Here is a 25,592-nt window from a genome sequence, read left to right as displayed (position 1 = left end):
ACTTGAGAACTTGTTAGAGATGCAGGCAGATTGTTAGGCCCACCCCCCACACTAGGGATGGGGTCGAGGAATTTTTTTCTTTTTTTAAGAAGCTCTTCAGGGATTCTGATGTACACTCATGGTTAGAAACTATTAAAAGTCGGGATTAATTATCTAAGTAGTTCAAAGATCAACATCTGACTTCTAAATCCATCTCAGGCATATCCAATGAGTACCGGTTTCAAATACACCTGCTGGGACCCAACAATGACCACTCTTAATTCAGTGATTTGTAGTACCTGGAATGATCGTAATAATACTGCCACCACAATGGCTTCAGAAGGAAAACGAGCGCAGTGGATTTTCTGGGCTTATACTAACAGCAAATGGGCCAGATCGAGTTCTGGAATGGTGTTTTTATAGACTAGACACAACCAGGCACATTAAGCCCGTGGGTTCTGGGACTGGCTGAGTCAGGACGGCGCTCACAGCCGAGTGGGGCCGCGTGAACCCGTTAGGTCGGGCTCAGCCTTCAGTCAAAGGCCACGGCTGGAAGCGGCGACCACACCACAGAGGCTCGAAGAGGGGCGGAGGCACAGGAGAGGACCCAAGATGCCCGGGCAAGGCTGGCCAGCGCGGAAGCCGCACCCTCCTGGCCCCAGACGCCGGCAGGGCGGAGCCACGCGGCCGCAGCTCCAGCAGAGACGCGCTGCGCGGCGCGGCGCGGCGCGGCGCGGGCTAGCGTTTGAGGCGTATGGGGCTACAACGGGAGCGGCTGCGCCGCTCGGCCGGGTCAGCGTCTTGCGCATGCGCGGACCCGGCGCCATTTTGGTGGCCGGGCGCGGAGGTGATTCCACACTGAGGAGAGCGCGGCGGCCGGGGTGGCGGTGGCAGCGTTCGTGTGCTCGGGTGTGAGTCGCCGAGGGAGGAGGCGGTGGTGGAAGAGGTGGCGGCGGTGGCGGTGGTCGTAGCGGTGGCGGAGGAGGCGGGTACGAATCAGCTGCGGGCGGAGACATGGCCAACATCGCGGTGCAGCGAATCAAGCGGGAGTTCAAGGAGGTGCTGAAGAGCGAGGAGGTCAGAAATGAACTCCCGGACATCCCCCACCTCAGCCCAGGGTGGGAGGGTTCTTCCAGTAGCGACTTCAATGTCCCCGGTAACCCCTGGGTGGCCCTCCTTGCGGTCGCCCATCTGCCTGTGGGGAAGCAGCAGTCTCCCCCTGCTTCCGTCGCCTTCCCCTCCCCTCCCCGGGCCCTGGGATGGACCGTCTCGCGGGCGGGTGGTCTGGAGAGGAACACGGTTTGGGGGGCAGATGGAGAAGGGGGCACTTCTTGGAGGGGTGTGGGCTCTAGAGAGAGCCCCGAGGCTGTGGCAACAGCTGGAAGTGTGGCTGTAGGGTGTGGAGGGAGCAGGCCGAGCCTGAGAAAACCCGGGAAGTGGGTTGGGGGAAGGGGAAAGGTGGTAACTGGATCCGGAGAGCCGCGCTGCTCAAAGGCCCACACTTTTAAGGGTATTCTACATTATAGCCTGTTTGGCCTCCACTGTCCTTTCCTTAGGGAAGGAACGGTAAAGGATCTTAGGTGTTGATGAAAAGAGGACGATCAGAGTTACTCCTCTTAGTTCGGTGTTGGGAGAGAAGAGGAGACATAAGGGATACTATTTTATTTGAATGGGGGATAAGGGAATTTTCACCTGAGGTAGGAAATTAATTCCAAATTAGATTATCTCGTTTTCACGCTCCCCCCCCCCTCCCCCCCCCCCAGTTCCTAGGCCTCTTTTCTGTTGACATCTAAACCTTTTTGACTGGGTGAAGGCAAGTTGTTTGGTGTATTAAAGGCATTTAAATATTTTTCGTTAGGAAAAAATAATGGAGAGTAGAAGTAGCTTATTTCAAAATACTGTTTACAAGTTACATATCAGAGTCTCTCTTAACACAATGCCTCTGTGACTGTTGGGTTGTGCCATGAAACTTCATTATGATGTCCCTCATAGTTAACTTCTTACTTTCGAAAAACAGCCCTATTTAAAACATGGGATTTCACCAGATATTAGTACATTATTATATCTCCTTATTGAGTAGGTTTATCCCGATGTAACCTGAAATTATTTAAAAAAAAAATTTTTTTTTTTTGTCTCAAGCTGTTTATGAGTCCTGAGGAATTTAAATACTTTAGTGTTGGCCATATTTATGTATATAACATATTCACAACATCCTAGTGATTTGACTCAAAACTATGCAATTATCAGTACAGTTTTTCATACCCAAATCAACAAGAATGTCAAGTTTTTCCTCCTTGGATTTAACAGAGATGAAAAAGTAATACTGAAATAGTTATTTTCAAGATGTCACATACCATTATAGAATGTATCATTGCTATTTGTATTTTTCTTATGTTGAACTTTGATAATCTCAAAGATTTGTGAAATTCAGCATTCTAAGTATGTGATGAGTAATTAACATAAATGATAACACTTGAGCTTTATATCTGTCACTGATTCTACAGTTATTATCTTTCCAATTAGACTTGGAGAATATAATTCTTTAAAATTACTTAAAAATAACAAATACTAGCAGATTTACTGAAGGTTGTAGTATATAAATAATGATGTGTTTTACAGAGCATGTGTATGAACTCTGACCTCTGTATTTGTTCAAGTGCCAAAACTCTGAATGGAAGGATGACTTTGTATTTTTTGTGATACAGTGCAGAAATAGGGTCATAAATGTCTGTACTGATAAACGTGAAACAATGATTCTAACTTTTTATTTGCAAGAAAATATATTCCAGCACAGTTGACATATATGTTCCTAGTGAAAGATTCATCTAATACTGTTGCCAACAGCCTAAAACATTTTTTCTATAAAGTTGTACATGCCTGAAACTTAATGTAAGACTTCTAATGCTTTATTTTTTATTACTTAAAAATGGTAAGTTGCTGCTTGTAATTCATATGGTCTCTTTGCTTTATATGAGGAGGCTTTCACCATATTTTTAGTACTTCCAATTAAAGCTTAAAAAAATCTTGTATTGCTCTCGTAATGCCTATTGTTAAAATAATACTGCTCTTTATATGTAAGGGATGATGAGGGCTGGCTTCAAGTAAGCGTTATAGTTTTTCAGACGAAGAGAACAGGAAATGCAAACACAAATTATTTTAAGAAGAGTGCCTTTATAAATTTGGAAGGAAACTTCTTCCAGAAAAGAAGTTGCAAAGAGCATTAAGGAAAGGGTCAAATAATTTAAACTGGATTATAACCAATAAATAGCTTTATTTTAACCAATGTTGTATTTCATCCTATTTTAGTAGGCCCAGTTCTATAAGTGTATTATGTTGGTTTTTTATTTGGAGCTCTTTGAAGGACTTGTACAATCCACGTTTCCTTATTACGTGTGTAAATGCAGTATTTTGAGCGTCTGGTCAAGTAATCAAGTATTTCATCATGTCATCTATGTAAATCTCCAGTTTTCAAAGTTTGTTTCATATACTTGTATTTACTAAGAATACTGACTGATTTAAGGGCTTTTTTTTTTTTTTTTTTAAGTTCTTTTATAAAGATAGCTGGTATCTGCTGATTCTGACCTTAAGAAGTTATAAGTGGGCATTCTTGGAGTGTGTTAATTAAAATATAGCCTCCAAGATAAATCAAATGTGAAAAGCAAGGTGCAGAATAGTGTGGAGGAGGCCACTATTTGTGTTGGAAGAAGGGGGAAATATGTGTATTTGTCTCTGCAGGTGAAAGGATTAATGAGGAGAAATTGCTAAAATGTATTAGTTATGTATAAAGGATTTGGGTGTCTGGGGTAACTGGCATCAAAGGATCCCTTTTGAATTTTGAGACATGCAAATATGTTATTTACTTAATAAATAAAGGCATCTAGGCCTTTTTTTCCTGGAGACTGTTTGGAAATCCATCCTTTTATGTGTCAGACATTAATTTTAAATCTGTGTGAATTTTAAGTAGTATTTCAAATTGCCAGGAATGGGAAATTGATTAAAGTACCTTTTATAGTTACTTTATGAGTCGAATTACATAAGTGTTGATTGTGAGGGTATAATAAAACTATAATCTATATTCACAGATTGTGTTATTAATTATTATTGCTGTTAATAACCACTATTTGTAGAGTGGCTCTCAGTACCATTTATTTATGCATTATTGCTAATTTTCAAGAACAATTCTTTAAATTAGATTTCTTATTTCTTAGATGAGGAAATTGAGATTCAAAGAAGTTAGATAATTTGTCTGTAAACATACAGGTTTTGGGTTTGGATCTAGATCTCCTAGTTTTTATATTGTATCACACTGTCATGACTTTCCAAGGATAGGCATACTTTAATTACTTAAAAATAGTTGAGACTGGTTTGTGTTACTGGTTAAAAGGATTTAAACCAATCTAATAGTTTAAACATTAAAATAAGTGTTACCTGTAATTAAAGATTTACTTGCATTTCAATACGCAAAATCCTTTTAAATTTGAAGCTCAGTGAAGTAAAATGCCCTTAGGTCAATGCACGTACTGTTGTTTGTTTTTGTGTTATATATTACCTGTAGTTTTTTCATATTGTAGCTGCACTTGGCTAACATTCTTTTTAGGATTCCAATAGGGAATATTTAAATCTGTGGCATTAAAAATTGGTTTCATGAAAACTGTTACTGTGTAAGTTTTCTTTTAAGTGTTTAAATGGATTTTGTATTTAGTGTCATTTTAAATTTAATATATTTTATATATAGAGCTAGTAGGCAAATCTTTAGAAGTTAAAGTCTTGATTACTGTAGACCATAGTTCCTCATTTTTGGCACTGTTGACATTTTAGGCTGATAATGAATTCTTTGCTGTGGGTGGCTCTCTGAGTTGTAGGATGTTAAGCAGTATCCCTGGCTTCTATCACTGGTGGCCGGTAGCATAGCCAACCCTCCTCCCTACCCTCCCTGCCAGTTATAAACTAAAAATGTCTGCAGACTTTGCCAAATGTTGAGAACCGCTGCTATAGAAAAAACTCTTTAGAAGAACGTTTCAGACTATTAACTATGTAAGATGTGTGGTATAATTTATTGAACGGATGAATGAATAGTAAAGGTACAAAAAAATTTTATAACATGGCTATTACTAGCTTTGAATGTTGTTTTGTTTTTAAGACTTTGAGTTTTTCCCTTTGTAAATTAATGATCATCTTTTTCTTGTAAACTTTTTCCTTTTTGATTTAAAGAGAAAGGTGAAATTCCCTGCTGAAAATGAATGTAACCAGAATTTGAACGATATTTTTAATAAGAGTACAAAAGTGGTTTGCTTTCACAGTTACATAAGTTACAGCTCTGTATAACTTAAATAGTGTGCGTTATGGGGTTCTCTGTGTGGATTGAGTGAGGAAAGCTTTTGATTGGGTAAAAAAAAAAAGAGTCTGGCTCAATAATACTGTTTGGGTTGCATTTCTTGTTTTATTTCACTATTATAAAGATTTTGATCAGGCATAGCTTAAAATTTTTTTTTAATGTTTATTTATTTTTAAGAGAGAGACAGAGCATGAGTGGGGGAGGAGCAGAGAGAGGGGGAGACACAGAATCCAAAGCATGCTTCAGGCTCTATGCTGTCAGCACAGAGCCCGACGTGGGGCTCGAACCCACGAACCATGAGATCATGACCTGAGCTGAAGTCGAGCTCTCAACCGACTAAGCCACCCAGGCGCCTCTGATCAGGCATAGATTTAAATGCATAGGGGATTCCCTAGCATGTCACCGTTTTGTAAAGAATATGTGTTCTTATTTTCCAGTAAATAATGATATTAACAGTTATTGAGGATATTGACCATAGCCCCAAGAGACTTGGTTGGAGATAGATTAAAACTTAGTTAAATACAAAGGGTAAATGTTATGGGAGTTCTGAGGGTGTGTGTATGGAGGGAGGGTTTTCTTTTCTTTTTTTTTTTTTTTTTAAGTTTTCATTTTAATTCCAGTTAGTTAACATACAGTGTTATCTTAGTTTCAGGTGTACAATATTGGAGGGAGGTTTTTGAGCTAGGGTCCAAAGGAAGGTTAAGACTGACCTCAAATTTCAGAAGACAGTGCCAGAGGAATTACAGGAATACTGGAATTTATAAGTACATTTTTTTTTCTGTAGGCACCTGAATTGGAACTAGGGAGCAGAGATGATTGGCGAAAATTAGGCAAGAGACACATTTACATATTTTGAAAGATTGCATACACAGCCCTGATATAGTGAAAACACGGTTGTGGAATTAACACCTAAGTATCTTCACTGTTATCTTTAGGAAAAAACACCTTTTTCATATCAATTTAACAAAATTTAACAATAAGGTGTGACCAGCACCCAGATCAGATCTGAAACAATATTATAAGCACCATAGGAACCCCCAACTGCCCCTTTCTAGTCACTTTCTGACTTGTTTTTTGAGAGAGCGATGGAGACAGAGCATGGGAACAGGGGAGCGGCAGAGAGAGAATCCCAAGCAGACTCTACACTGTCAGTGCAGAGCCCGATGCAGGGCTCAAACCCACAAACTGGGAGGTCATGATCTGAGCTGAAACCAAAGGTCAGACACTTAACCGACTGAGCCATCTAGGCGCCCCACTTTCCTGACTTCTAATAGCACAGATTAACTTTAAATATGTTTGAGTAAAAGAATAGACACAAGTGTATACTATATGTGTTTTAATTTTGAAGGTTTTCAAAAGATAACCTTTAAAATATTTGTTCAAAAAATATTTAGTGGTGTGTATATATATATACACATTAGTGGTGTGTGTATATATATATATATATACATACACATACATAACGTGTACAACAGACTATTGGCAATGAAAAAGAATGAAGTCTTGCCATTTGCAACAATGCGGATGGAACTACAGCGTATTATGCTAAGTGAAGTGTCAGAAAGACAAATACATGATTTCACTCAAGTGGAATTTAAGAAACAAAACAGATGAACATAGGAGAAGAGAAGGGAAAAGAAGATAAAAACAGAGGGAGGCAAACCATGAGACTCTTAAATACAGAGAACAAGAAATTGAGGGTTACTGGAGGGGAGGTGGGTGGGGGGATGGGCATTAAGGAGGGCACTTGCTGGGATCAGTACTGGGTGTTGTATGTAAGTGAAGAATCACTGGGTTGTACTCCTGACACCAATACTACACTGTATGTTAATTTGAATTTAAATTAATAGTGTACTATATATATCTACTCATATATACTATATACTACATATAATAGTGTCTTAGAAAACATGTTAAAATGCATGGAGTATTAGAATTGAAAGACACCATACATCTAGGCCAAATTCCTCATCTATAAGATCAGGAAACAGGCCTAGAGAGAGATTGATTGTTGTTCAGTGACACACATCTGGTTAACGAACCCAGGATTTTTGCATACCAGTCCATTCCACCCTTTATATATGGTCACTTTACTGGACTTTTTTTTTAATGTTATTTTTGAGAGAGAGTGAGGAAGGGACAGAGAGAGGAGAGGAACAGAGGATCCGAAACAGGCTCTGTGCTGACAGCAGCGAGCCCAGTGGGCTCCAGCTCATGAACATGAGATCATGACCTGAGCCAAAGTCAGATGCTTAACCAACTGAGCCACCCAGGTGCCCTGGTACTGTTTTTTTTCATGAATAATACTATAAATGCTAATAAAACTTCAAGTAAGAGTGACAATTTAATATTGGCTATTGTATTTAAGTATATCTTGCTTTTTTTTCCCCTCTCGGTGTTAGAACTTAAATTTGGGAGGAGGCAGAGATATTTCACTCCTTAAGCATGATACAGTAAATTTAGCTTAGTAATTAAGAGTGTGGGCTTCAGAATTAGATTTGATTTGAGTCCTGGCTTTTCTACACTTAACCTGCAGCACTGACTCTGTATCTTAGTTTTCTTATTTGTAAGAATGTAGGAAGATTAAGAGCATCTGTACAGTGCTTAGATCAATGCCTAGGACATATAAATGAATAGCCTATAAGATACCAAAGTTAGTGATATGTTCATATTCTGCTTATTGTTGTTCTTGGATCCTTCAGTGGTGTAGTGATAGCTCTATGAGAATTTGCCTCAAGAAAAGATTTAAGATGAAGGAGCTTTAGTACTTCTGATAGTGATTCTTTGTCATCTGTGTGCAAACAACCTGTGGCCAAGGGGAATTCAGAAAAATATATCTGGGTTTTGTTCTCAAGGTGTTAATCTTTCTTTAGGAGACAGTTAAAAATTGGGGAAGAGTTTGTTAAAATGTGATCTTTTTAAGTGAAAAAGAAATACATTATTTGGAAGCCTTTCAGATAATACAGTGGATTATTTGGGATTTCTTGATATGGCTTTGGTTGCTTTGAACTGAACTAAGAAAACCAGATTCTAATTCTATGGTCTATGTAATCTTCAATCTCTTTGTAAAATTCCTAATTTATTATTTATTTATTTATTTTTTTAAATTCCTAATTTAGGGGCTCCTGGGTGGCTCAGTCAGTTGAGCGTCCGACTTCGGCTCGGGGCACGATCTCGCGGTCCGTGAGTTCGAGCCCCGCATTGGGCTCTGGGCTGATGGCTCAGAGCCTGGAGCCTGCTTCCGATTCTGTGTCTCCCTCTCTCTCTGCCCCTCCCCCGTTCATGCTCTTTCTCTGTATCAAAAATAAATAAACATTAAAAAAAATTTTTTTTAATTCCTAATTTAAAATTGGGTCTTGGAAGCTAGAAAGTGGCAGTCACATCCATCTAACATCCGTGGTGGTCTCTTAGTAATTCTGAGATGAGAGACCTTCATTTCATCCAAAATTCTTGCCCTTTTTCTTCCTTTAGTTCTTTGTTTTTATTACAAATTTAAAATAATAAATACCTATAATTGAATGCATGCTGTCTGCCATTTTATGTGTATGGCAGCCTTATGAGATTGGTGTTATTCTTGTTTTCCAGATTAGAAAATTGGAGCTCTGAAGAAACTAAATAATTTACTCAGTATCAAGCAATTTATTGGTGGAACAGGGGTTTGAAACCAGGTCTCTGACTCCCAAACATTTACTGATTAAGGTGTAAAAAAGAGTGTACAATCATATCTTCTGCTTGCTTCCAGCTCATTATTTTTAAAGATTTTTTTTAAATTATGGAATATTTTACACTTAGAAGTTTAGAAGACAGTCGGTGTGAACATCTTTTATGTCCATGGTATAGATTTAACAGATCTTAACTCTCTTATACTAGATTAACTTTTAACTCTCCCGTCTCCCCCAAGAAGTTAAACAAACATACAGATGAAGATCACTTTGTAACCTTTTCCCTATTCCATTCTCTTAGAAGTAATCATGTGCAGAAGATGGCCTATATCCTTTCCATTCATACTTTTGTTTTTACTATTGAAACCATAGTATTTTTGAGTGTAAAAATACTTTTTAGTGTTTTTAAAAGTTTAAAAAATTTTTTTCATAGTTGACTAATATTCTATATCGGCAACTTTTCTTCTTAGCCTTTTTTTTTTTTTTTTTAGAATTTGTCCATGGCAATGCATATTGCTTTAGTTCTTTAAATTATGTAGAATTCCACATCAGGTTTTGTTTGTTTCTTTATTCATTCTCAATGGGCAGCATGAACTTTGAACATTTAGCCCTTTAAAAAAAGAGAAAAAGAAAAAGAAAAAATCAAATATCATTATGTTTTCTTGGGCACATAAGAATTTTCCTAGGAAGTAGAATTGCAGGATCTGTGTGTGTTTTGCATCTTTTACATCACTGGGTGTTGCTTCATTGTTCTATGGATGATTGTATCATTACACTTCTCTAGTGGTGTATAGGTTCTGGTGACCTGACATTTGTAAGACTTAGATTTTTGTCAGGGCCCCTGGGTGGTTCAGTTGGTTAAGCGTCTGACTCTTGATTCCAACTGTTAATTTTGTCTCAGGTCATGATCTTGGGGTTTGAGAGATTGAGCCCCATGTGGGGCTCTGCTCTCATAGTGAAGAGCCCACTTAAGATTCGTTCTCTCTCTCTCCCTCCCTCTCCCCCCCTTCTCATACACACACCCACACACCCACATGCACGCACACACACACACACACACACACACACACACACACACACTAAGCATAAAAAAAAGGACTCAGATTTTTGTCAGTCTGATGGATGTGGAATTGTAGCTTATTCTAATTTTAATTTCCTTCACCAGTAGAGATATTAAGCATATTTTTGTGTTTATTGGCCATTAGGCATTCTTTTGTGAAGTTAGTGTTTTCATTCCTTACCCATTTAAAAAAATTTGGATAGTTTGTATTTTTCTTATTGATTTGCAGAAATTCTTTATGTATTTATATGTATTTATATGTATTTACATTATGTGACTTTTTTTAACTTTTGTGCTCTTTTTTTTTAAATTGTGGTATGCTATACATGTAAAACTTAAACATCTTGTATATTTTTAAGTGTACAGTTTTAATGGCATTCGTTAACATTGTACAACCGTTACTACCATCCATTTCCAGAACTCATTTCATCTTGTAAAACTGTGAAATTCCCACCAAAAACTCTTTACTTCTTTTGTTGCCCAGTCCTGGAATTCATCACTGTACTTTTTGTCTATGAATTTGACTATTACATGTTATTTGTCCTTTTATGACTGTCTTATTTTGCTTAACTTTGTCATATTATCTAACTGAAGTTTAATTTTTAAGTAGTCACATTTTTTGGGCAGTACCTCTGCCTCAGTTGAGTGTGCAACTCGATCTTGGGTGAGTTCAAGCCCCACATTGGGGGTAGAATTTACTTGAAAGAAAGCAAGAAGTCACATTTTTCTATCTTTTCCTATATGGTATGCTTTTTGTATAAGAAATCTTTTCCTACTTTGATTATTGTAAAGATATTCTATGCTTGGTTACAGGAACAAATCAAATATAGGTTATATTCCCTAACTTTTTTTTTTTTTAACGTTTATTTATTTTTGAGAGACAGAAACAGAGCACAAGCAGGGGAGGAGCAGAGAGAGAGAGAGAGAGAGAGAGAGAGAGACAGAATCTGAAGTAAGCTCCAGACTCCCAGCTGTCAGCACAGAGTCTGACGTGGGGCTTGAACCCACGAACCGTGAGATAATGACCTGATCTGAAGTCAGATGTTTAACTGACTGAGGCACACAGGTGTCTCCCCACCCCCCCCACCCCCAGTTTTTTTTTGTTTTTTGTTTTTTTTTGGTATTCCTTAACTTCTGCGTTCAGGCTTTTATCCTGACCATATAATATGGAAACTACTTCAGGCATTACCAGTATCTTCCGATACATCAGACTAACTTCTCAGCGGTCCATTTTGTATACCTTTCACTTCCATTTCTGTATCAGAACTTGCCTCTCTTGGTTACTCTGATCCTGCTTTTCTGGTTTTCCTTGAATACTATCGTTTATTTTTTGTTTTTGAGAGATCATACATGCACTCGAGCAAGGGAAGGGGACAGAGGAGCAGAGGGGGAAAAAGAATCTTAAGCAGGCTCCCTGCCTAGTACAGAGCCCGACTCAGGGCTTGATCTCATGACCATTTGGTCATGACCTGAGCTGAAATCATGAGTTGGACACTTATCCAACTGAGTCACTCAGGGGCCCCTGTGTCACTACTCTTGGTAAGTTGATTTCTTCTCCCATTCTCCATTTATCTTTTAAATCTTTGTTTCCTCTTTTACATTCCTTTTAAACACTCTAGGTCAGGTTTGCAAAGCTCAGATGGGCTATTTATAGTAAAACTGTTTGCTTATTTACACTTACTTCTCTGCAACCTCTGTTCAACCCTCCTAGTGCCACGCCACAGAATTTAATTTTTAAAATATGATCTTGTCATTTTCCTTTAGCTTTTCTACTGCCCATTGTACAGTCAAAACTTGCATACTTTTGTTCTAGTCTATCTTTCCTGACCTATATCCTGTCAAGTCTCAACACAGTTGCATGCCTACATGTACCTCACTCTCTCAGACCTTCAGCTACACTAAATTGCATACTGTTTAGTGCTGTGTCTGCCTGGGATAAGCTCTTACCTCCTCCTTTGCCTTTTGAAATTTACTTACCCTAAGATGCCTTTCCTCATAAATCTCTCATGAAAACACAGTTTACTTTTGTTCTCCAGTGTCACTTAGTCAGGATTTTGTTAGAGCAGTTACTGTGTTGGTAACTGTACATATGTTTTTCTGCTCCTACTCGATATCATTGAGCTCCTTGAGATACTTACTCATCTTTATTTCTTCACCTTGTATAGTGCCTGGAATGTAGTGTGGGCTTAGTAACATTTAAAATAAGCCACGGTGCTTGGATGGCTCAGTCAGTTGAGTGTTCAACTCAACTCAGGCCATGATCTTACGGGTCTTGAGTTCTAGCCCCACCTTAGGCTTTGTGCTGGCAGCATGGAGCCTGCTTGGATTCTCTGTCTCCCTCTCTCTCTGCCCCTCCCCTGCTCATGCTTACTCTTTCAAAAATAAACATTAAAAAAACATTTTAAGCCAAAAAAAACTTTGATAGGCACCTAATATTTTTTTGGAGCTGCTGTCCAAAGTGCAAAACCTTTGCATAGGTTTAGGGCAGGCCTGTTAACTCGGTTAATTATTTTCAGCCTTTTTGCAATTACATATTTTTCTAGTGATTACAAATGCAGGACTGGTATATGTAACCTTCTCTCAAGTGACTGGGTATTTTTAGGTTTCTTTGTTTTGTGTGGACTCTCCTATTTGGGATTGGCATACTCAAGTGTAGATTTCTGATACTATTGCTTTTCAGCAGTGATAATACATTTTGTGCTTCATTTTTCTTAAATCACTTTGTAGTAGTTCCTTTTTTCTTTAAATATATAGAATATACTGAAGTTTATGCATCTGTTGAACATTTGGTTATTTTCCAGCTTTTGCTGGTGTACATGGGTAAGAATTTTGGGTGTGTATCTTAGAGTCATTGGGTGTTTGAATGAGGTATTAGGTGGTTAGATGTGTCAGACATTGTATCTATAGGCTTGCTCATACTTTGGCTATATCCTTAGGTGTTTACTTAGGTGCTTTATCTCTATCTGCTGGCTCTTAGGAACTGTGAGTGTGAGTCATTGAAGGCAGAGACTTATCTTACATTTTCAGTTCTCCATTGTTTAGCACACTGCCAGGTAAGCAGGAAGCACTTGTTTTCCCACATGAGTTTAAGGACTTTTTTAAGTGCCAGGGAGCTCATCCCCAATCACTGTAAAAGTAATACTGCTTATTCTGCTTCTGAGACTAGGGACTATAGTATATTGATAAAGGTGGCCTCTAGACCAAGTTGGGTTTCTGTTTAAGTGTTGATAATGTAGTCAGGTTGTGATTTGGGGTAATAGTCAAAGCCAAAAACTGGGAAATAAGATGGTGGAAAGGCAATCTATTTTTGTTTTATTCTGTAGTTTTCCCTGTTAAAGATTTCAAGGAGCATCTATTCAATATTATATATGACATCGTCTGTATCAGTGTGGGTTAACTCTTAAGTTTACATTTTCTCCACTTATTCAACAAATATTTTTTGAATGCCACCTATGTTTGTTAGTAAGATATAGTCTATGCTATTATGGACTAAATTATGGTCTAGTAAGGCAGTGACACATTGACAATTGTATGTGTGTTTGTTGAGTTTAAATAAGGAGAACTGTGGGGTGAGGTAACCTAACCTCAGGGAAAGAGTTCCTTGGGAATAACCCTTAAACTGAAACTTGGGAGGATAAATTGGAATTAACTTAGTCATACATTAGGATCATCAATTCTTATATGCCTATAGAAAGCACTAATAATCATTATACAGTCAAGAATGTAGAACCATTTAATTACTTTTCCCTTTTAAATAGCCAATTTTTGTGAATACAAAAGTAACACATACTTGCTTATTGAATTTTGGAAAATACATAGAACTATAATAAAGTAAAAATTATGTGTAATCCTACCCCTGGGGATAATCCTTTTCTTATGTTTTTGTTTTGTTTGTGATATATTTTAGATATACAGAGAAACATCTTAATTTTGGTTATTTCCTTCCATTGGTTTTTAATGTGTGTTCATATATACACGTATTTAGAAGTTGTTTTTTGTTTTTTAAGCGAGGCTTTTTTTTAAATGTTTATTTTTTTTAAAATTCTTTTATTATTTATTTTTGAGAGAGGGTGTGAGCAGGGGAGGGGCAGAGAGAGATGGGGAGACACAAAACCGGAAGTAGCTCCAGGCTCCGAGCTGTCAGCACAGAGCCCAACACGGGGCTTGAACTCCCAAACCATGAGATCATGACCCGAGCTGGCTGAGCCACCCAGGTGCCCCTAATGTTTATTTTTGGGAGAGAGACTGAGCGTGAGCGGGGGAGGGGCAGAGAGAGAGGGAGACACAAAATCCAAAGCAGGCTTCAGGCTCTTCTGCTGTCAGCATGACGTGGGGCTCAAACCTGTGGACCGTGAGATCATGTCCTGAGCTAAAGTTGGATGCTTAACCGACTGAGCCACCCAGGCACCCCCATATTTAGAAGCTTTTAAAAGACCTTTGAATATAATTCGAATTTGACTTGCATCCCAGATTTGTAATTTTTAATGTCTTTTAGTCATTTGAAGCTGTCTTTCTCTACTAGAGTCCCTACTCTTGAGAAGCTCTAAAGTAAGCATCATGGCTCCTCTTTGTATCATCAGTATCAACACGTCTTTAATTTAACAAATATTTGAAGGCTTCCTTTATGCTAGGTATTGCTGTGTGCTGAGAATATAGTGATGAGTGGGGCAAGGTAAGACAGACAAGTGATAAAAGTGCGGAGAAATATGTTGTATAGATGAAATTAATTAGTTGGGTTTTTTTTTAATGTGTATTTTGAGAGAGAGCATGCGTGCTCGCAGGTGGTGTGCGCACTCGCAGGTGTGCGCACAGGTGTGAGGGGGCAGAGTGAGGGAGACGTTGAATCCCAAGCAGGCTCCATTCTGTCAGCGCAGTGAGATCATGACCTTAGCCTAAATCAAGAGTCAGATGCTTAATCGACTGAGCCATCCAGGAGCCCCTAACTGGTTGTTTTTGATTGTATGTTTAGAAAAGGCCTTTTCTAAGACTTTAGACTTAAATTGAGATCTTAATGATAAAGCTTGTTTCTAGGGGAAGAAAATTCCAGATCAGAGGAAATAGTTAATACAAAACCCATAAAGTAGGAATGAATTTGATATGTTTAAGCAAGCAAAAGGAGGTTATTGTAGCTGGAGTACTGTAGGTAAGAGGCAGAGAATGACGTAGGCAGGAGCCAGATGACATAAAACTTCTAGGCCCAAAGTAACGAGTTTGTATTTTAAGTGACTCTAAGAGCCATTTGAGGATTTAAAGAAAGAAAAGAACAAAATTTTTGTTTTTAAAAGACCACTTTGATGCCTTAAACTTCTGAGTAAGAAAAAATAACGATTTGGGTGATGCCTGAATCCTCACTGCTAATGTGAGATGAGATGAATTTCTGAGTGGGTAAAGGTTGCCCCTAAGGTGACCTGCCTGTTTTGTGGGATCCTTGGGAGTCAGGATCTGCCTGTCCCCCCTTTAAAAAAAAAAAAGACCACTTTCGCTGCTGTGTGGAGAATGTATTAACCAAAGATGTAAGGAAGAAGGATTTAGGAGTTAGGGGTTGAGTTTGGCTGGATGTAACCAAAGAAATGGTAGTAGTGGGTTAAACAATAGGTAAAGTCAAGAGAGAAGTATCCTAGAGTTTCGTGGTTAGAGGTTTTAAGGTGTTAATAGACTACTAACTTTGAATTTACCAGTAGGAGTTTGACCCTTGTCCTTAAACTCTTCAAAATGCCTGGCAGAGGTTCAGACAACATTTCTGAATTTTCAGAAAGGGAAACGCATTACCTACATGTCCAGCTGAGTTCACCCTTTTTTTTTTTTTTTTTTTCAACGTTTTTTATTTATTTTTGGGACAGAGAGAGAGACAGAGCATGAACGGGGGAGGGGCAGAGAGAGAGGGAGACACAGAATCGGAAACAGGCTCCAGGCTCCGAGCCATCAGCCCAGAGCCTGACGCGGGGCTCGAACTCACGGACCGCGAGATCGTGACCTGGCTGAAGTCGGACGCTTAACCGACTGCGCCACCCAGGCACCCCTGAGTTCACCCTTTTTAAAGAGCTTTCTGAGAAATCCCATTCAGTGACTTCTGTTTTTATTTATTTTTTATCCAGGATTGTGTCATAATTTCTTGGTTTAAGGAAGACTAGGAAATGTTTTTAGCGGAGCACATTGCTCCCCAGTTAAAATCAGTGTTTCATTAGTAAGGAAAAAGAAAAGAAAATTGGTTAGGCATTTTGTCATGTGGGGGTGGGGAATGGCAGGAATGAACTTAGGAAGATTATTTGGGAAGCCTTTCTAGATAGCGTAGGCAAGAGATGATTGTAGCTTGGGGTTATGATAGAATAGGAGGCTGAAGAGAAGTATTTGGAATATGTTTTAAAGGTAGGGTCACAAGAGCTTGCTGATGTTACAGATGAAAAGTGAAGAAATGAGAAAAACACCTAGACTTTTGTCTTTAGCAACCAGACAGATGATGCTGCTAATTTCTGAGATGGGAAAGAGTGGGAGGAGCACATTGAAATTGTCTGGGAAGATTAAGATTTTTGCTTTGTTCTTGTTAAGTTAAAGCTTAGACTGGATGACTTAAGTCTAGGAGAATTTAGTTAGAAAAGGAGGGAGTCTAGGACAAAGTCCTGGTTTTTGTCATGGACCCCTAGCATCTTTTGAAGTTGAGCCTAGAAGAAACAACAAAAGATAAGAACAGTGAACTATTAGTGATATATTAGGAAAACCAGGGAGTGTGGTATCATTGAAACCAAGAGAAGACAGAATTCCGAGTGTGGTCAACTTTATTATGGTGCTGAGTGGGAGAAATGACATTGAATTTGAGATGCAGTGATTATTGATGACCTTGACTGGAATATTTTCATTGGAATGCTGAAGACGGAGTTATGATTGGAGAGAGTTAGTAAAAGAAAATGAGATAAGGAACTGACACCTTAGAAAGCTAAAGCAACTTTTTTAAGGCTTTGCTTTGACAGGAGCAGAGAAGAGGGGGAGCTGCAGAAGAATATGACTTCAGAGATCTTTCTCAAAAATAAAGAAGCATTTAAAAAAAATAGACACAGAGCGAGAGTGGGGGAGGGGCAGAGAGAGGGAGACACATAATCCAAATCAGGCTCTAGGCTCTGAGCTGTCAGCACAGAGCCCGATGTGGGGCTCGAACCCACGAACTGTGAGATCATGACCTGAGCTGAAGTCAGACGCTTAACCGACTGAGCCATCCAGACGCCCCAGCTTCAGAGATCTTTAAAAAAAATTCTGAGGGGCACCTGGGTGGCTCAGTCGGTTAGTCCTGCAACTAACTCTTCATTTCTGCTCAGGTCATGATCTCACGGTTCATGAGTTCGAGCCCTGCATTGGGCTCTGCACTGACAGTTCAGAGCCTGCTTAGGATCCTCTCTGCCCCTCCCTGCTTGTGCTTTCTCTCTCTCAAAATAAATAAACTTAGGGATGCCTGGGTGGCTCAGGCGGTTAAGCGTTCGACTTCAGCTCACATCATGATCTTACAGTACATGAGTTCGAGCCCTGCGTCGGGCTCTGTGCTGTCAGTTCAGAGCCTGGAGCCTGCTTCGGATTCTGTGTCTCCCTCTCTCTCTACCCCTCCCCCACTCACGTTCTATTTATATCAAAAAATGAATAAATGTTAAAAAAATTTAAAAATAATAAACTTAAAAATTGATATTGATTATATTTATGTGTTGATGGATGGGAGAAATTGATTATGCTAGAGAAAGGAGGAGTAATTGAATGTGTAACGTTCTTGAGAAGAACGGAGGGGTGGTATCACTAGCATAAATGGAGGAGCAAAGACACTTAGGGCAAATGTTAAGTTTTCATTTGGGATTTGTGGTCTTCACTTGAACATGAGACCAATTAATGATGGTTGTGTGTTATTGTCCCCAACCCCAGCAGTGCTGCTTCAGGCAGACACAGAAAGGATTTTTGTTTTTTGTTTTCAAGTTAATTGGGGAATAAGTTTAACTAGCAGTGGGGCTTTGCCTTATGAGTACCTCGAAGGAACAAAAGCACCAAGGTTTGCAAGGGAGTGATTGATAATGAGGGAGAGTGGTGATGTTCGATTAAGCCAGCTAGTAGCTGGGTTTGGAGTACTAAAGTGAACTTGATTTCAAGAATTTCGGAATCTGAGAAACTTGAAATGGATTTCAGAGAAGGTGCAATTTTGGTGATGACAAAATCGAGTGTATGGCCATGGGTTTAAGATCTTATGGTCTGTAAATATCAGAAGCACAGTCTTTGTTTCTTTGTTGTTTTTTGAGAATTTAGAAATGTACAAAGATGACACATGTAAGCAACAATCTCATCAGTCACAGATATCTGTTGCTATTACCATCCTTTTTTTCTTTATACCAAATCAATGTCTTGGTTACATACCAAGTATTGTTTTGTACTTTTTTCTCTTAATATATCTTGTATTTTCTGTGTGACATTAAATATTCTTTTAAAACGTTTACTGTTTAGGGGTGCCTGACTGGCTCAGTTGGTGGAGTATGTGACTCTTGATCTCGGGTTGTGAGTTTGAGCCCAAATTTGGGTGCAGAGATTACTTAAAAATAAGATCTTTACCTGGATAGCTCAGTGGGTTAAGTGTCCAATTCTTGATTTCAGCTTAGGTCATGATCTCATGGTCTGTGAGTTTGAGCCCCATGTTGGGCTCTGTGTTGATGGTGCAGAGCTTGGTTGGGATCCTCTGTCCTCTCTCTGCCTCTCCCCTGCTCATTCTCTTTCTCTAAAAAATCAACTTTTTAAAAAGTTTAAAAAAAAAAATAGGGGTGCCTGGGTGGCTCAGTTGGTTAAGCATCGGACTTTGGCTCAGGTCATGATGTCACAGTTGGTGAGTTCCAGTCTTGTGTCAGGTTCTGTGCTGACTTGTGTCAGGCTCAGAGCCTGGAGCTTGCTTTGAATTCTGTGTCTCCCTCTCTCTCTGCCCTCCCCTGCTCACACTGTCTGTCTCTCTCAAAAAAAAGCCATTAAAAATTTAAGTAAAAATAAATAAAATCTTTAAAACAAAATGTTTACTGTTTAAATATTAAATAGTATTAAATATTAATAGTAAGTTACATATTTAATATTTGGTATTGCCTGACTAAACCATCCTTTTTTTTATTATTATTTTTTTTAAGTTTTATTTAAGTAATCTTTACACCCAACATGGGGCTCGAACTCCCAACCCCAAGATCAGGAGTTCTATGCTCTTCCCACAGAGCCAGCCAGGTGCCCCTAAACCATTCTTTTGTTGAACATTTAAAAGTTATTTTTTCCACTGTGTGTGTGTAGAGAGAGAAAATGGAATATCTTTACATAATTTTTATATGAGTTTATTTTCCTAAGATAGATTTCCTGGAAAAAAGTTACTGGGTCATAGTGTCTGAACTTTTCATATGCTTATGACCAAAGTGCTTCCCAGAAAGTTTGTTGTCAATTTCTGTAGTACTGGCACTGCATGAGGCAGCCCATTTCATCATATTCTCACCATTAATACAATCTTTTTTTAAAGTCAAATAGAAAAATCAATTGTCCAATTTTATTTTTTTATTTAACTTTTTATTAAGAAAACTTTTGGGGCACTTGGGTGGCTCAGTTAGTTGAGTCTGGCTTTAGCTTAGGTCCTGATCTCGCAATTGTAGGTTCAAGCCCCACATCAGGCTCTGTGCTGACAGCTCGGAGCCTGGAGCCTGCTTCAGATTCTGTGTTTGTCTCTCTCTCTGCTCTACCCCCGTTGTGCTGTCTCAAAAATAAGTATTTTAAAAAATTTAAAAAATTTTTTCAAGTGGAAATTTGAAATATACTTACATTCTCACTACCTAGGTTGAACAATTGTTAATGTTGCTGTTATGAAGATAATTCACTACCAAAATCTTGAGCATATATCTCCTAAAAATAACATTCTTTTACGTAACCATGGTATCATTATCCTACCTAAGAAAATGTTAATTCCTTGATATCTAATATTCATATTACCTCAGGTAACTAAAAAATGTTTCATAGTTTTTTGGGGGGCGGAACAGGATCCACATACAATTTACAAATTGCATATGGATGTAATTTTTAGTCTTTTAAAATTTACACTGGTTCTCCCCACACACCCTTCTTTTTTTTTCCTCTTTTTGACACTGAAAATCCTGGAGATTTCCTTATGGTGGTGCTTTTTATATTTCTTATAAACTGGGAGTTTATGTGTAAAGCTTTGACTAGGTTCAGTTAGACATTTTTGACAAGTATAGTATATAGTTCATACTGAGTCAATTTAATAGATCTGTAATAATATCAGGTTGTTTAGTGATGCTAGGTCAGTTGGATCTTGCCCGAGTCAGTTATTTCATTGGGGGTTGCAGAAATTTGGTTTTCCTAATTACCAATTTTACATTTGTATAGCTAATTATATATATATATGTATATATATATATATATATAATACGTCTATATATTATATATACGTATATGCACACACAGTATTCTTTTAGAAATGAGTTTTCTGTCACCAACTGGAATGAAAATTATTATTAAAGATTTGGTATAATAGTCATCTCCACTGGCAATAAATGGTTTTCCCCTTTTTCTTTCTCTTTCTTTCTTTCTTTCTTTCTTTCTTTCTTTCTTTCTTTCTTTCTTTCTAAGTTCATTTATTTTGAGAGCTAGAGAGAGAGTGTGAGCAGGGGAGGGGCAGAGAGGGAGAGGGAGAGAATCTCAAGCAGGCTTGGCACTGTCAGGGCAGAGTCTGACTCAGGGCTCTAACAAACTGTGAGATCATCACCTGACCCCAAATCAAGAGGCGTTTAACCAACTGAGCCACCTAGGTGTCCCATCCTCTTTCTCTTTCTTTCTTATCAGTGTGTGGATGTCTTAGTCCACCTGTGTTACCATAACAAAATGTCATAGACTGGATGGCATAAACAAAAATTAATTTTCTGACAATTTTATTAGAGTTGGAGACTTCCAAGTCACAGCTTCAAAAGCAATTTGAGATTTGTTTCAGTTGTTTGAAATTTTTGTGGTTAAAATAACATTTATGCAAAATAAATTCATGTTGAATTTTATGAAAGTGTTTGTGTTTAGGGGTGCCTGGGTGGCTCAGGGTGTCCAACTCTTGATTTCAGCTCAGGTCATGATCTCACAGTTCCTGTGATTGAGCCCCACCTTGGCTCTGTGCTGACAGTGTGGCACCTGCGTGGGATTCTTTTTTTCCCCTCTTCGCCCCACCCCTGCTTGGTGCACAGGCACTCTCTCTCAAAGTAAATAAACTTTAAAAAAAAGTGTTTAGATGGAAGGATTACTCTAAGTGATAGAAGTAATAGTATAGTTTGTCTTTCCCTTTTTTAAGAAAACTAATTTTGTCTCAATTTTAGATACATATTCTTTGTCAAAGTAAAGGCTGTATTTGTCAGATTAAGGCATTTCCAGATACCTTTTTGATAAAAGTTTTCATGGAGTGAAGTCATTCTTGAATTCTTAGAATAAATCCCTCTTGGTCATAGTGAATAGTACTTTACATTTGTAATGGTATATTAACCAAGATTTTACTCAGAGTTGTATATCTTTTCGGTGAGACTTGCCTGTATTTGTTCAGAATTGTCCTGATTAAGTTTGGGGGCATCAAAGCCATATTTATTTTACAAAATGTGTTTATGATTGTTCTATCCATTTCATTGTTTTGAAACCATATGGGATTATTCTTTGTAAATTGGGGTGGATGTGTGTTTGAGAACCAGGTGGCTTTTTAGAGTGGTTGCTGAAAGGCATATTTTTTTGTGAATTTTTCTTTTTCTGTGTTAATATTTTGTTCACATTCAAAATGTTTGTCAGTTTAGGTGTCTTTTAAAAAAACTTTTCCGTAATACATCTCATTATTTATGATGTTATTAATGTGTAAGTAAACTGAGGGCGTGGTTTGCCTCAGTTTTTAGTTTCTTTTCTTTTTCCTGCCTTTAGTTTACTTATTCTTTGTCTTAACAGTTGAGCCTGTGACTTTTCAATTTTATTTTAGTTCCATGTTTCTCTTCCTTTTTGTTTCAGGTTTTTTTGTTTGTTTGTTTTTTACTTATTTATTTTTAGAGAGAGAGAATCTTAAGCCTCCATGCTCAGTGTGGAGTCCAAAGCAGGGTTCGATCCTACCATCCTGGGATCATGACCTGAGCCGAAATCAAGAGTGGATGCTCAACTGATTGAGACACCCAGGAACCACATGTTTGAGATCTTTAGTTTTGTTAGTTTTTCTTTTTTGCTGTCAGTACGTTTTATCATTTAAAGTTCCTTTGGCTTTGGGGCACCTGGGTGGCTCAGTCAGTTAAGCGTCCAACTTCGGCTCAGGTCATGATCTCACGGTTTGTGGGTTCGAGCCCTGCATCGGGCTCTGTGCTGACAGCTCGGATCCTGGAGCCTGCTTCTGATTCTGTGTCTCCCTCTGTCTGCCCCTCCCCTACTCACGCTGTCTGTCTCTCAAAAATAAATAAATGTAAAAAAAAAAAAAAAATTAAAGTTCTTTTGGCTTTTTTTTTCTTAAAGCTTCTGTATTTTGAGAGAGAGAAAATCCCAAGCAGGCTCCACACTGTCAAGAGTTGGGTGCTTAACAGACTGAGCCACCCAGGTGTCCCTTAAAGTTCCTTTTTGACTTTTCTTAATGATACAGGAATTTGGGTGATTAAAAAAAAAAAAAGGTTGTTTTAAATTAAGGATATAGTGTCATTGTGAAAAATTTTTTAGTACAGAAATAATACAGAGTAAAATTTTTTGATACTTACCCTTTCCTTCCTCCCCTGAGTCCTCATCTTCTCTTTCAGAGGGAACTTTCAACAATTTTTTTCTATGCATTTATATATTTAGTAAATACAGGAACTCTCAGTTTATGAATTTCCATAAATAACAAGGGTATAGCCACACTAAAAGCATTTTAGCTCTGTGTGTGATGATAGTTGTTGTAAAAGAAAGCTTGTGCAGTATCCCAAGATTTAAGAAGAGCAACTTTTTTCAAAGTTTTATTTAAGTAATCTCTATACCCTGTGTGGGGCTTGAACTCAGTGACCCCAAGATCAGGAGTTGCATGCTTTCCAACTGAGCCAGCCAGGCGCCCCCAGAGTATTTTCGTTGCTCTGGAAATCCTGTGTCATCCTGTCCATCTCCCCACCACCACCACCACCACCACCACCACCACCACTGCTGACCTTTCTGCTATCTCCATAGTTTTTTTTTTCCAGAATGGCCTATAATTGGAATTGCACAATATGTAGCCTTTTCAGATTGGCTGCTTTCACTTAATAATAGGCAGTTAAGCTTCCTCTGTATCTCTTCATGGCTTGATAGCTGTTTCTTTTTATTGCTGAATAATATTCCATTGTCTGGATTTACCACAGTTTATCTATTCATCTACAAGTATGTCTTGGTTGCCTCCAAGTTTTGGCAATCATGAATAAAGCTGCAATAAACATCCACATACAGGTTTTTGTGTGGACATAAGTTTTCAACTCCTTTTGGGTAAATAACCAGGGAGTATGATTGTTGTATTATATGGTAAGAGTATGTTTAGTTTCTTGAGGAACTAACATTGTGTCTTCCAGAGTCACTGTATAATTTTGTATTCCCACCAGCAATGATTAAGAGTTTCTCCTGCTCCACAGTTTGCCAGCATTTGGTCCAGATTTTGGCTGTTCTATTAGGTGTGTAGCGGTATCTCATTTTTTCTTTATATTTGTTTTGAGAGAGAGCTCGGGCAAGCGGAGTGGCAGGGGGAGAATCTGTAGCAGGCTCAGTTCTGTGAGCATAGAGCCCAGTGTGGGGCTAGATCCCATGAACCATGAGATCATGACTGGAGACAAAATCAAGAAATCGAGTCAGATGCTTAACCCACTAGGCCACCCAGGTGCCTCATTATCTCATTGTTTTAATTTGCATTTCCCCCATGACATATGAAGTGGACCATCTTTTCATATGCTTATTTGCCATCTGTGTATCTTGCTTGGTGTGGTGTATGTTAAGGTCTTAGCTCATTTTTTAATTGTGTTGTTTGTGATTGTTGAGTTTTTACAAGTTTGTTGTGTATTTTGGGTAACAGTCCTTTATCATATGCATCTTTTGCAGATACTTTCTCCCAGTCCCTTTTTCCTTCATTCTCTTGAGATTATCTTTTGCAGATCAGTTTATTTTTAAGAAGTCCTACTTATCAATTATTTCTCTTATGGATTGTAGCTTTGATGTTAACATGTAAAAAGTCATAGCCATACCAAGTTTAATCTAGATTTCCCCATGTTATTTTCTAGTAGTTTTACACTTTTGTATTTTACATTTAGGTCTGTGATCCATTTTGAGTTAATTTTTTTTTTTTTTTAAGTTTATTTATTTATTTTGAGAGAGAAAGAAGCCAAGCAGGGGAGGGGCAGAGAGGGAGAGAGAGGATCCCAAGCAGGCTCTGCACTGTCACCACAGAGCCCAATGTGGGGCTCGAACTCATGAACCATGAGATCATGACCTGAGCCGAAATCAAGTGAGACACTTAACTGAGCCACCCAGGCACCCGGACCAATACCATGTCTTGATTACTGTAGCTTTATGCTAAGTCTTGAAGTTGGGTATTATCAGTCCTCTGTTTTTTTAGTTCTTTGATACCATTCATCAGAACTTGATGGTTTTCCTCATAGTTTTTGTTTTGTTTTGTTTTGTTTTGTTTTAATGTTTATTTTTAGAGACAGAGAGACAGCACAAGCAGGGAAGGGGCAGAGACAGAGGGAGACACAGAATCCATGAAGCAGGCTCCATCCAGTCTCTGAGGTGTCAGCACAGAGCCCGACAGGCTTGAACTCACAGCACGATCATGACCTGAGCCAAAGTGGGATGCTCAACCAACGGAGCCACCCAGGCGCTCCACCTCATATAGTTCTTTTACATATTTTGTTAGATTTATACTTCAGTATTTTAGGTTTTTTGGTGCTAATGTTAAGTGGTATTGTGTTTTTAATTTCAGATTCCACTTGCTCATTGCTGATATATAGGAAAGTGATGGACTTTTGTATATTAATCTTATATCCTTTAACCTTGCTATAATTGCTTACTAGTTCTAGGAATTACTTTTGTCATTTCTTTCAGATTTTCTACATAGATGGTCATGTCATTTGTGAACAAAGACAGTTTTATTTTCTCCTTCCTAATTTGTATGGCTTGTCTTTTTTTCTTATGGCATTAGCTAGAACTAGTATAATGTTGAAAAGGAATGGTTAGAGGGGATATCCTTGCCTTGTACCTGATCTTACTGAGAAAACTTTGAGTTTCTGACCATTCAATGTGATGTTAGCTGTAAGTTTTTTTGTAAATATTATTTATCAAATTGAGAAAGTTCCACTCTACTCCTAGTTTACTGAGTGTTTTTATTGTGAGTTGGTTTTGGATTTTGTGAAGTGTTTTTTTTTTGCATCTGTTGCTATGAGTGTGGTTTTATTACTTTAGCATATTGATGTGGTTTATTACATTAATTGACTTTTGAATGTTGAACCAGCATATATACCCAGGATAAATCCCACTTGGTCATGGTGTACAATTGACCCTTGAACAACACAGGTTTGAACCA

At 38.4% G+C, this 25,592-nt stretch overlaps 1 protein-coding gene, 1 long non-coding RNA gene and 1 other non-coding gene across 3 annotated transcripts in view; all 3 read left to right on the top strand.

Moving 5' to 3' along the window:
• The first annotated feature begins 896 nt into the window (after positions 1–896).
• Positions 897–25,592, top strand: part of UBE2K (ubiquitin conjugating enzyme E2 K) — a 72,236-nt gene continuing 47,540 nt past the window's right edge. The window contains exon 1 of the mRNA XM_019413829.2: positions 897–1,056. Coding sequence (XP_019269374.1) covers positions 994–1,056 — 63 coding nt within the window. The 5' untranslated portion in view covers positions 897–993. The remainder of the gene's footprint in view (positions 1,057–25,592) is intronic.
• On the top strand, positions 15,331–15,485 carry LOC128776862 (U12 minor spliceosomal RNA). Its single transcript, XR_008422001.1, has one exon. It is a non-coding gene; the product is annotated as a U12 minor spliceosomal RNA (small nuclear RNA).
• On the top strand, positions 23,235–25,371 carry LOC128776630 (uncharacterized). Its single transcript, XR_008421794.1, has 2 exons — positions 23,235–23,691; positions 24,715–25,371. It is a non-coding gene; the product is annotated as an uncharacterized LOC128776630 (long non-coding RNA).

This window comes from Panthera pardus, unplaced genomic scaffold, assembly GCF_024362965.1.
Source record: "Panthera pardus isolate Hobbes unplaced genomic scaffold, ASM2436296v1 HiC_scaffold_13, whole genome shotgun sequence".
Classification (NCBI taxonomy): Eukaryota; Metazoa; Chordata; class Mammalia; order Carnivora; family Felidae; genus Panthera; species Panthera pardus.
The sequence above is the reverse complement of the archived record's forward strand: the minus strand, read 5'-3'. Positions and strand labels throughout refer to the sequence as shown.